The sequence below is a fragment of the Heptranchias perlo genome, chromosome 1 (genome assembly GCF_035084215.1).
Source record: "Heptranchias perlo isolate sHepPer1 chromosome 1, sHepPer1.hap1, whole genome shotgun sequence".
NCBI classification, from domain to species: Eukaryota; Metazoa; Chordata; class Chondrichthyes; order Hexanchiformes; family Hexanchidae; genus Heptranchias; species Heptranchias perlo.
Window position 1 is genome coordinate 141661627 of NC_090325.1, and position 12944 is coordinate 141674570.

The following is a 12944-nucleotide window of genomic DNA, read 5'->3' on the forward strand; positions in this document are numbered from 1 at the left end:
TTTAAGCCAGCTACTTTGATGCAATTCTGGTGTATGGAAAAATCCCTTGCATATGAATTTTAAAGGTTCTGAGCTTCCTTCATTCTTTTTCAATTATGTCTTTTGTTTTCATTGCTAGTCTATAAGTACTGAATATATGCATGGCAAAAGTAAGATTAACTTTTAATCTGTACAAATGATCTACTTATATGAAAAATATGTAGACATAAGCTTTGTTACATATTGAAGGATTTTGTTGAAGTGGAAAAGGTCATATTGAAACTATAGCTTTAAGTATATGATTTAACAGTGTATTCCTGACACAACTTTAAAAGTTGGCAGTTTAATATTAGCCCAAAGTATGAAAAATCTTACTGGTTGAATTATAATCATATTAGCTAGTTTTGTTATCTATGTTTTATCTAGTTGTAAGAAAATTCAGATATATGGAAGTTTTCTTCCCCTCCCCAAAATATTTGTGTAAAGGTTTAAGTATGGAGTTCATCTTTAAAGTTTTTTGATTTTTTTTAATAGGATGTAAAAGCTGTTGTAACACATTCTGTACAAAGTGCTATACATTCAATTGGTGGTGTCCAGGTGCTTTTCCCATTGTTTGCACAGCTTGACTGTAGTCAGCATTCTTCAGACCAAGTTGACAGCACTGTTTGGTAAGTGAATCTGAGATGTGTTGCACCCTGTTCTGGGCTTGGTTACACATTATCCTCAGGATACTGTGGGTGGGTTAACAAATTGAATGTGGAATGGTTGTTTGAGAAATTTCCTTCTGGAACACGTGATGCCTACCCTTCCTGCATTACCCCAGTGGATCTAGCTACAGTTCTTTTATTATTTGCATTGGAATAACTCAAAATGAGCATTCGTCTGTCAGATGAAAATGAGAATTTTTTTAAATAACTAAAATTGCTGGTAAATGGATCTGTTGATTAGTAAATAACTTGGTTTACATACATGTGAATGACTGACTGATAAAACAGATCTACTTTATTGGTGATTCTGGATTTCAGTTTTTAAAAAGTTATGGTTGGCAAAGTTTATTTTGTAGAATAAATGTAGCCACATGATAAAATAAACTTCATTGGGATTAGCTGGCCCTCGGCCTGGTGGTGCCCTCTCTCTTTCTATCTTTCTTTCTCTCTCTTATCCCAGTAGCAACCCCCCCCCCCCTGCCCAGTGTCTCGCTCCCTCGCCCTCCCCCTGGTTGCCCACCCCACTGGGTCACTCGCTGTTGCTTCCTCATTCCCTCGTCATCCGTCCCGTGTTCTCCAACCCCCGATCGTCTTGCGCGCTCTGTGTCCTTGTGTTTTTCTTTCTCTCTCTCTCTCTCTCTCTCTTTTTTCTCTCGCTCTTTTTTCAGTCTTTGATATCCAGTTGTGCTGAGAATTGCTTTTCCTGCTTACGCCTGATATGCTTCTTATCCACTGCTGCTTCACTGACAAGAAGCGTGGTCTGCTTTTTCCACTTCACGCTCGTTGACATTCTTGCATTTCTTTTATTTGAATTGAAGACTTTTTTACATCAGAGGCCTGTTCTTGGATTTGTTTATGTATTTTTGTTTCAAATCTGAGGCCCATTCTTAAATTTAGTTAATTTTTAAAATCAGAAGCTTGTTCTTAATTGATTTACCTTTTAACAAAATTCGAGACACCGTTCTGAAGCATGGCGTATTCAAATCTCTTCCTCTCCCCTCCCCACCCTCAGTAAAAAACCTCAGAATACCATTTAATAAAAATAGAATTTTACTTATTCAATCACTCTAATTGAGTGGCCCTGATGTTATTCTCTACATGTGTGATCACAGCGGTTACAAAACAGCGAATCCTCTGATATACTGAGTAATGTCATGGGAGATCTACTAGTCATGTATTAAATACCATACATGTAGAGTGCACTTCCAGGATATAACAGTTCATGCCTAGCTGTCATGCTAAAACTTGCTGTTTCTCAGCCTGTTTTTAGAACATAAGAACATACGAACATAAGAAATAGGAGCAGGAGTAGGCCAATCGGCCCCTCGAGCCTGCTCCGCCATTCAATAAGATCATGGCTGATCTGATCCTAACCTCAAATCTAAATTCATGTCCAATTTCCTGCCCGCTCCCCGTAGCCCCCAATTCCCTTTACTTCCAGGAAAGTGTCTATTTCTGTTTTAAATTTATTTAATGATATAGCTTCCACAGCTTCCTGGGGCAGCAAATTCCACAGATCTACTACTCTTTGAGTGAAGAAGTTTCTCCTCATCTCAGTTTTGAAAGAGCAGCCCCTTATTCTAAGATTATGCCCCCTAGTTCTAGTTTCACCCATCCTTGGGAACATCCTTACCGCATCCACCCGATCAAGTCCCTTCACAATCTTATGTTTCAATAAGATCGCCTCTCATTCTTCTGAACTCCAATGAGTAGAGTCCCAATCTACTCAACCTCTCCTCATATGTCCGCCCCCTCATCCCCGGGATTAACCGAGTGAACCTTCTTTGTACTGCCTCGAGAGCAAGTATGTCTTTTCTTAAGTATGGACACCAAAACTGTATGCAGTATTCCAGGTGCGGTCTCACCAATACCTTATATAACTGCAGCAATACCTCCCTGTTTTTATATTCTATCCCCCTAGCAATAAAAGCCAACATTCCGTTGGCCTTATTGATCACCTGCTGCACCTGCATACTAACTTTTTGATTTTCTTGCACTAGGACCCCCAGATCCCTTTGTACTGCAGTACTTTCCAGTTTCTCGCCATTAAGATAATAACTTGCTCTCTGATTTTTCTTGCCAATATTGTATTGCATCTGCCAAATCTCTGCCCACTCACCCAGCCTGTCTATATCCCCTTGTAGGTTTTTTATGTCCTCCTCACCCTCTACTTTCCCTCCCATCTTTGTATCATCTGCAAACTTTGATATGTTGCACTCGGTCCCCTCCTCCAAATCATTAATATAGATTGTAAAGAGTTGGGGACCCAGCACCGACCCCTGCAGAACACCACTGGCTACAGGTTGCCAGTCCGAGAATGTACCATTTATCCCAACTCTCTGCTTCCTCTTAGATAACCAATCCTCTACCCATGCCAGAATATTACCCCCAATCCAGTGATTCTTTATCTTGAGCAATAATCTTTTATGTGGCACCTTGTCGAATGCCTTCTGGAAGTCTAAATACACTACGTCCACTGGTTCCCCTTTATCCACCCTGTACGTTATGTCCTCAAAGAACTCGAGCAAGTCTGTCAGACATGACTTCCCCTTCGTAAAGCCATGCTGACTTTGTCCTATTAAATTATGTTTATCCAAATGTCCCGCTACTGTCTCCTTAATAATAGACTCCAAAACTTTACCCACCATAGATGTTAGGCTAACTGGTCTATAATTTCCAGCCTTCTGCCTACTACCCTTTTTAAACAAGGTGTTACATTAGCAGTTTTCCAATCTGCCGGGACCTTTGCCGAGTCCAGAGAATTTTGGAAAATTATTACCAAAGCATCCACAATCCCTACTGCCACTTCCTTCAAGACCCTGGGATGTAAGCCATCAGGTCCAGGGGATTTATCCGCCTTGAGTTCCATTAATTTACTGAGTACCAATTCCTTAGTGATTTTAATCGTATTTAGCTCCTCCCCCCCCCCCCCCCCCCAGAGCCCCCTGTTTGTCCAGTGTCCTCTACCGTAAAGACTAACAAAATATTTGTTCAGCATTTTTGCCATCTCCATGTTTCCCACCATTATTTTCCCGGTCTAATCCTCTAAGGGACCTACGTTTGCCTTAGCCACCCTTTTTCTTACTATAACTATAGAAACTCTTGCTATCTATTTTTATATTTTTTGCTAATTTATTTTCATAATCTATCTTCCCTTCCTTAATCAATCCTTTAGTTACTTTTTGCTGTCTTTTGAAGACTTCCCAATCTTCTATCCTCCCACTAAGTTTGGCTACCTTATATGTCCTTGTTTTTAGTCGGATACTATCCTTAATTTCTTTACTTAGCCACGGATGGCTGTCATTTCTTTTACACCCTTTTTTCTTGCATTTACCTCTGGCAGAATCTCCCAGCTCCATTGTTCTTTCTCCCAATTGCAGTAGTACTGTTGTCACCCATCTGAGGCTTGTGAACATCAGGCTTGGAAACAGGCTTCAACATTTTAATCGTCCATTTAATCCCACACGTATTCCCCCCACCCCCGTACATTTCAAAATGAAGTCTACGATTCCCACATCCCAAATTGGCACACCATTTCTCCGTACCTCAGTACTGCCACACCCACAACCTCCCCCAAGCATTACCATGTGCTGTTGCACAGCTCCCAATGCTCCTATATGACCCTGATTCCTCCTGTCCACTCTTCTCATACCCTAGAAATACCATCTCTAATTCCCCCACTCCTGTAAGTCCCCCTCTGAAATTCTTGCATGTCTTGAAACCCCTCCCACATCTCTGAACTCCAAGACTCTCCTCCCCTGTGCTTAAAATAAAAAAAATTCTTTTAACTGTCCTACATAATCTTTCCCTCACCATTTTATTCCTACTGCCCTAACTTCTTCCTTCCTGCTAACAAAAGAGCCACTGCAGTTTCTTGTTTTATTCCTTCAGCAGTATCACTGGAGATCTGCTATCCATTTATTCCTGAAAAACATAATGGCCTATATTTTCCTGGGGTCTTGCGCATTTATGATGTGGCGATCCTTGAATAGTGCAAAAGAAAGAGGAAATTATGAAGTAAGTGACATAAATCACTTCATATTTTCCTGGTACTTTTGCTGAAAACAGTGAGAAATCAATTGTAGCTCTGTCCTCCATTAAAATCAATGGTGATCGCCATTTTCCTGGATTAATGCCAGTTTTCATACTGTTGCCACTTACACTCAAAAATAACGCCACTGGTGACCACTCAAAAATAACGGTGATGGTGGTCTGGCAGCGGCGTAATTTTTTGATTTAAAGGATCCAACAGTGAAACTAACAAAAATCACGAAACTTGAAAAAAGCCACTACAGTTTAAAATAAATAACTAGGAAACGTCTTTGTCATTTAACAGTAAAATGCTGGCTAAAATTAATTACACCAATTCCTGTATAATTTTTGGAAACAAAATAAAACAATTGCTGAGTCAAGTTTCCACATTTCCCCAGAAGAAACAAACTAACATGGATCATCAATCCTGGGATTGTATCATCTCATTCATCTTTTTTAAAAAAAAAAGTTAACTTTTCTTCTTCCACTTTTCTTTTAAGTGTTTCCTACCTCTTTTCCCTTTTTCTTCTCTTGTTTGCAGTAAACCTCATCGCAGGTTCTGTTCTTTTTTGCTAGCGTTGGCAGATCTCGTCAATTTCACAAAATCGAAATCTACCGGTATGTGTTGGGGAAGTTAGTCGGCGGTTGCACAAGGTGTTTCTGAAACTGTCAGGATTACGTACTTGCAGAAATTCCAAGAAAAAACAGTGCCTTATATTTTATTTACATTCCCATGCAGGGCAAAATAAAATATTGCATAGCCTGGGTTATTTAACACTTAGAACTCCAGTATATAAAGCACATGTTCAACAGAGGCTGTAACTAATCTCTTTCTCCCACCCCACCCCGTTATTGTCCCTGAAATTGATGTGCAGTACATTTCAAAGATGGGTGATGTAGTTGATTGTAACAAACTAGGATTTTCCTTCTAAAAGGAGGATGCTCCTCAAAAAAAAAGGCTAAAAATTTACAAGTTGAGCCTTTCTGTGGGGGACAATTAGGTAAGTGGGGTTGATGAGAGACCAACAGCGCAAACCCTTTGCTCCCAATACGAACATAACATTACAGTTACTGTACTAGCTGACAAGCAATTAGATTTGTTACATGCTCAGTGTTGAGTTTAACAAGGGCTGTGACAGATAAAGGAGGTGAACTCATTCAGATTCATTAAGATTTAAAATTGAGACCATGTAACCAATTAATTAAAGTCCACAATGGTATTCGCTTGCAGTTACTAGTCATGTCTGGTGTCAGTAAGTTTATATCTTTTTTTAGCCGCCAGGAGGTTTCGTTTGTTCATTGCAGTTCTTCAGATATAGCTATTTGTTCACACAACACTTTTGTTCCCTCTTTAATTACTTTGGAGTTGCATTTGAAACTGTCAGGAAAGTGACCAAAGTGGCCTTGACAGCCTGTGAATTCCGTTATCATTCAGTAGCCATTGGCTGTGCTGCTTTTGATTTGCTGCTATGCTTGCTGTGGCATATTCTAATTAGAAATGCAGGAAAATATAGAGGACGTCATCAGTGGTGAGATTCGTGTGCTTAATGGCTAGATTCACTGTGAATTCCTTGTCACAAAATTGTCTGAAGGTATCTGTGAAGCTTCAGAACAGTGGCAAAACTCTTCGCAAATTCTAAAATGTTCAGCATATTATCTGAAACCTGTGGGCTAGAATTTCATAAATGTTTGGTGTTTACTGACTACATTGTGCTAAATGAATATTGATTACTTTATTAGCATGCATTTATATGTTGCTTAAATTGTGTTTAACCTTACTATGCTGCTCAAAAAGTAGTGTGGTAACTATTTGCATGTACTACCAATATGTAATGTATTGTTGTGAGCTTTGTATTGATGCAAAAAGCCAAAATATATATATGTCCCACTTTTTATTTCTTTTCCTCCTAACAAAGCTTTTTGCCATTTTACTGTGGACTTCTGATTAGTATAAGTTATTTGACATGGCTAGGGAGAGCACAAATATTATGAATTTGCCTATAGCAGTGTGAGATGGGAATGGCGAGTTTGCCACCTCTTTCCTGTCATGTGAATTTAACACTTCATGGCCCAGCACAGAACAAATAATTGATTTACTTGTGTTGGACATATGAGTCCCTGATATTCCCATGGCATCTCATTTTCAATAGTTTTCTAGTTGGGAAGTTCATGCACTAAAATGAGGTGCTTTTCCAAACAGAGAAAGGAAAAGTTGAAAGAGTCTTCACCTTAATTGGTTACAGATTAGCATTGACAGAAGCCTCAGAGAAGTTCGCTCCCCAATCGTCTTGGTTGGGTCATGATACTTGGGTATAGGGGAAGCAAGAGATCTCAAAAGGAAGAGGAGGGGGAAAACGCTTAATGTGCGACATTTTTGGTCACTTTATCTTGAAGTTCCTGTTGGATAATGTTGACTTGTGTAGTTAGGGACACACTGGATATAAGTGCCAAATTAAGTTGTACTGTGAAATTCTCATGGTTCAAGTATGTTTAAAATGTTAATATCTCTATCTTTTTCTGACTTTTTTAGTTCCACTTTGTTGGCATTTATAATGGAATTACTGAAGAACTCGGTGGCTATGCAAGAGCAAATACTCTCTTGTAAGGGATTTCTTGTCATTGGGTTTAGCCTTGAAAAGGTAAATATTGCAACAGCTATCGTGTACTATTTTAAACTGGGCCTAGTAGCCAGTTTAATAGAATTAAACCAATATGAACTTAATGTTTTAAGGAACACACTATTCAACACCTTGTCTAATTGAACACCAACTGAAATTATTTTAGGAAAACATGGTTAAATTCTAATTATACTAAGGTCCAATTTTTTGAAACTACCTCTACGTTTAGGGCTGGGAAAAACCTCTCCATTTAAAGTGCAGGGTGACATCATTAAAAGGGAAAAATCAATGACAAATATACATGCTCCAAGTACTTTTGTTAGTTTCTTTATTGGAAACACAGATTTGCTAATATTTGCTGATTAGGTGCCCCTTCAGATTTGTAGAGTGAAAAAAAATCAGCATGTTCAACTAAGGATGATACCAGAACTGAGAGGTTATACCTATCGGGATCGATTGAACAGATTGGGGCTCTTTTCTCCAGAAAAGAGAAGGCTGAGGGGTGACCTGATAGAGGTCTTTAAGATTATGAAAGGGTTTGATAGGGTAAACGTAGAGAAGATGTTTCCACTTGTGGGGAAGACCAGAACTAGGGGCCATAAATATAAGTTAGTCACAAATAAATCCAATCGGGAATTCAGGAGAAACTTCTTTACCCAGAGAGTGGTTAGAATGAGGAGCTTGCTATTACAAGAAGTAGTTGAGGGGACTAGCATAGATGCATTTAAGGGGAAGCTAGATAAGCACATGAGTGAGAAAGGAATAGAAGGATATGTTGATGGGGTTAGATGAAGAAGGATCGGAGGAGGTTCATGGGGAGCATAAACAACGGTCTGGACCAATGGGCCAAAGGGCTTGTTTCTGTGCTGTACATTCTGTGTAATTCTATGTAAATCTACAGCTTTCAAAATTTAGCTCTTTTAGACTTGTACCATTTATAATGAGCAATAGAGCTAAATGATGAGCTTATTTGACACTCTTCTGTCTATGTAAATAAGAAATAACTTGTAATTATATAGCACTGTTCACATTCTCGGACGTCCCAAAGCACTTCACTGTCAGGACATTACTTTTGAATTGTAGTCACCGTTGTAATGTAGGCAAACAGCAGCAAATTTGCACATAGCAATGTCCCACAAACAGCAATGAGGTAAATGACGAGGTAACTTGTTTTAGTGATGTAGATTGAGAGTCAGGAACCAGGAACCAGGTGAACTCTCTGCTCCCGTTCGAATTGTTCCATGGGATCTTTTACATCCACCTGAGAGGGCAGATAGGACCTCAGTTTTGTGTCTCATCTGAAAGATGACACCTCCAACAATACAACACTCCCCCAATACTGCACTCAAGTGTCGGCCGAGATTTTGTGCTGGTCTCTGGAGTGGGGCTTGAACCCATGACCTTCTGACTAGGGTGCACATCATGAACTTTCCTTAAAGGGTACATAGGATGTAAATCACTAATTTTTCCTAAACAAATTAAAAATGAAGGCGTTATTGATGAAGATTTTCACTGCTGCTATAGTACTGTACAATTCAGTGGTACAAAAAATCATTAAATAATGTTGTGCTAAGAATATTTGTGGTATCTGAAATTACTTTTATGATGCCCATGCTTGCAGAGTTACTAAGACTTGAATTAATGTAGTTTCTGAATTGTATTTCTCATTTCTATTAGAAGCTGAAATGTAAACAAAATTGCAGGCCAACAAAATTTGAGACTGTATGACAGTCCTTCCCAATGACATTGCACACATTTTTAAAGCACGTTGTGTCTTTTAAGAATTAAAACATACTATACAATGAAAAAATGTACGATGATTCCAAGTTGCAGTGGATTGTTTTTGCGTGCATGGCACTGAAATTAAACTGTTTGCATTCTACATTCATCTCAGTTATATGTTTAACTGTATTCCACAAAAAATAAGGAAATTTACAACAGTAACATTAAAAGCATCTCTTCTAAAATTGTTGAGTTGCAAATTATTAATTTTGAATATTGAATATACTTTGTGGCTTTCAAAAATGATTTCTTAATGTGCCATAAAATAGGTTCAGTTATTTTGTTGTATGTAAAATTGATCTGTATGTATTACTGACTTTTATTTTTATCAAATTTAGAATGTGTTAGATCTCTGGTAAAATGTTTCAAAACAATTAAGATCTTGACTGATATGTGTCAATATTTGCTGGCAATTTTCCTTACTGATTATTGTGAAATAGAATTAAAGGAACATAGAGAACTGTAGACATTTTTATTTCCATTGTCCTCTCTGTTAAACAATTTATTTTTGGTGCAACAATCCTACTCTTGTCAAAGGGGAACATGTATTACTATTACTTAGTCAATATGCATTGACAATCCAGTTGACGTTCAGAAATCTAAAAAGGTTTTGGATGTCATCAGTAGAGTGGGTGGACTCTACTAATGACATCCAAAATCTGATAATTTGCAATAAACTTTTTGAATCCATTTGCTCCAGAATCTTATTGTAAACTGGCTTTCGGAAATGCATGGTTTCTCTCGTCTAAATTGGGAATAAGGAATTTTCTTTTTATTTTTGGTTCAAATACCTGGCCATTTTAAACATGAACTTTGACCTGTGGCGTAAATGCTCAGCTTGTTTACTGTGGGCGAAGGAGTGCATAATCTAGCCTTAACTTTTTTCTTGGGTGGGATACTCCATCTAGTGGTCTGGCTGGAAACTGAAGTATATTGAACATCTGGGGCGATGGATATAAACTCCAATAGTCATATAAGTCAGCGACTGTTGTATGGTTCGCAGTGTATTGTGCCTTCTGTGCTGCTTGATTGCTTGTTGAATTTAGAACCAACTGGATAAGTTAGACAGTACTACCAATTGCCAGTTACCAGACCAGTTCTCCCCAGTTGTGATGTATTCAGTTTTGATTGAATAATTTCTCCAATTAACAAATCTTGCCCTATATTGGCTATATTTCTAAACTGGCTTTCTTTGGACATATTGTATTAATCCTAACCTTAGTGACTATCTACTACACAAACTTGTATGTAAATTTTGAGACTTTATTAGTGACTTTATAGGGATTGATGCCCACATTTTTGAACAGCATTTGAATCTTATAGGCATAAAGGTAATTGAAAAATGAAAACATTACCATCATTTCAAGTTAACTTGTATTGGATTCAAATACAAGCCTGAATGGCTTTTTGTGCTCACCTTTCTGAAACGTACCAATCCAGATGCAGATGTATTCGTAGCTCTTGGAGAAGGAGTAAGTTGTGCTCCTTGAATTGAGTGTAATGAATACATCTACAGATGTGCAATATAATTTGTGTTCTCAAGGCAAACAATCTAACTTCCTTGTGCTGAAGCCTAATTGTTACTGTTTTTGTTAATAAATTGGAAATGAGAATGAAGTGATCTGTTGTATGTGGAAGTGCATGTGCATGCACTTAGTTTAAATAGTTTAAATGCTGTTACTTGTTCAATATCTGAAATCAGTGCTTTTCTTTTAGTCTTCCAAAGTTCATATCACCAGAGCTGTATTGGAACTGTGCTTGGCCTTTGCCAAATATCTGAGTAACTTACAGAACGGTGGCCCTCTGCTCAAACAGTTATGTGACCACATTCTTCTGAATCCTGCTATATGGATCCATGCTTCAGCCAAGGTAAGCACTTGCTTTTGTGTTTGGAATTATTTATTAAAATGTAGAGATATTGAAGACCTAAATTTGGGTATGGCCTTTAAAAAAAAAAATCTTGTTACGATACAGTTCCAAAGATTTACAGCGAAGTGTAGCTGAGAACCATTTACAGTGCACGGCCATTTGCTTGTTATTCTGGATTCAATTTGATATGTGTTAACCAAAGATAAGTTAAATTAAGCTGTGCATATTAATCCAAATTGAGTGCATTTCTTAGTGAAAACTGGGCTTTTAAATATGGATTTATTTATTTGCCATACAAATCAGTTAGGAACAGATTTATTATTTTTAATGAATCCTCGTTTCTGCCAGTTTTCTCTCTCTCCTTCCTAAAAGCATTGATCCCTTGCTGAAATACACTTTGCGGTCACCCTCTGAAACAGTGTCATTTTTCACTTGTGAGCCATGACTGAGTAATAACAGGCTATTTTGTCACCACAGACATTATAACAGAGCTCTATCCCATCTTCAGCAAACATCCATATCACATCGCTTTCCAGTGATCCCTTCCAGAGGTGCACAAGGAGCAGGTACCCTGCCTGATTTTCCTCTGTCTAACCTGGGCACCAAGGTCAATTGTAGTGCCCTACTTGTCATCCTGGCTAAGATAAGATAAGAAATAGGAGCAGGAGTAGGCCAATCGGCCCCTCGAGCCTGCTCCGCCATTCAATAAGATCATGGCTGATCTGATCCTAACCTCAAATCTAAGGAACACAAGAAGTAGGAGCAGGACCCGGCCACTCAGCCCCTGGGCCCGCTCCGCCACCCACAGGGCCTTGACCGATCCGAACTCAGCTTCATGTCCAATTTCCTGCCTGTTCCCCGTAACCCCTAATTCCCTTTACTTCTATGAACCACTAACTCAACACTGCCTGGGCATCTAACTTCACATTTAATTTAAGGACTGATTTAACAAGCTGAACCATGGAGGGAGCACATTATCAGGGTGAAAACTTCTGACTGATTTTGGTGAAAAGATAGATGAGTATAAAGTTAAAGAATTTCACCTAATTCTTCCTGTTCCTTCAGATTCCCTTTGGCACACAGCATTTCTTGGCTAAGAAAGGCAGACAGAACCTGTTCCCAAATCTCTGCCACTTTTGAATTGATCACTAAAGTGTGCAACAGCAACCAGAGTGCTGATGGAACTCCTCCCTGCCATACCCCTGACGCAAGTGATCTTTTTCTTCCCGTTGAGGAATTGTCTCTCTTGGACACCTCAAACTGAGATCAGGAACTTGCCATAGGCAAAAGCATGGGTATGAACCTTGTGTTTACCCCATGGACCAGAACACCTGTACTAAGTTACCAGACCATCTCCATTTCAGACTTTTTCAAACAAACATAGTTTTTAGATTTGGAGCACTTTCAGAAATATTAGCACCCTCTCCTTCAGTGCTTGTTTTTCTGACATTTTATAATTTTTGTTGTATAGTAAACAAAGTTTTCTAATACCTATCATAACTCAATATGTGACTATAAATTTATTTAAAATTAGAAAAGGGGAACACTTAAATCCTGCCCAATAAATATACTCATGACAAAGAATATTAAGTGCATTAAGGTTAGCTAAATATTAGTATTGAGGTCTTAAAAGGTCTAATTGCATAATCAAAATGCCAAGAATCAAATGGAGGGCATGGACAGACTTCTGGAGGGCATGGACAGACTTCTGGAGGGCATGGACAGACTTCTGGAGGGCATGGACAGACTTCTGGAGGGCATGGACAGACTTCTGGAGGGCATGGACAGACTTCTGGAGGGCATGGACAGACTTCTGGAGGGCATGGACAGACTTCTGGAGGGCATGGACAGACTTCTGGAGGGCATGGACAGACTTCTGGAGGGCATGGACAGACTTCTGGAGGGCATGGACAGACTTCTGGAGGGCATGGACAGACTTCTGGAGGGCATGGACAGA

At 38.9% G+C, this 12944-nt stretch overlaps 1 protein-coding gene across 1 annotated transcript in view; it reads left to right on the forward strand.

The window, feature by feature from the left end:
• lrba (LPS-responsive vesicle trafficking, beach and anchor containing) overlaps positions 1 to 12944 on the forward strand; it is a 753934-nt gene that overhangs the window by 87677 nt on the left and 653313 nt on the right. Inside the window, exons 10-12 of the mRNA XM_067992149.1 lie at positions 514 to 647; positions 7249 to 7357; positions 10835 to 10987. Coding sequence (XP_067848250.1) covers positions 514 to 647; positions 7249 to 7357; positions 10835 to 10987 — 396 coding nt within the window. The remainder of the gene's footprint in view (positions 1 to 513; positions 648 to 7248; positions 7358 to 10834; positions 10988 to 12944) is intronic.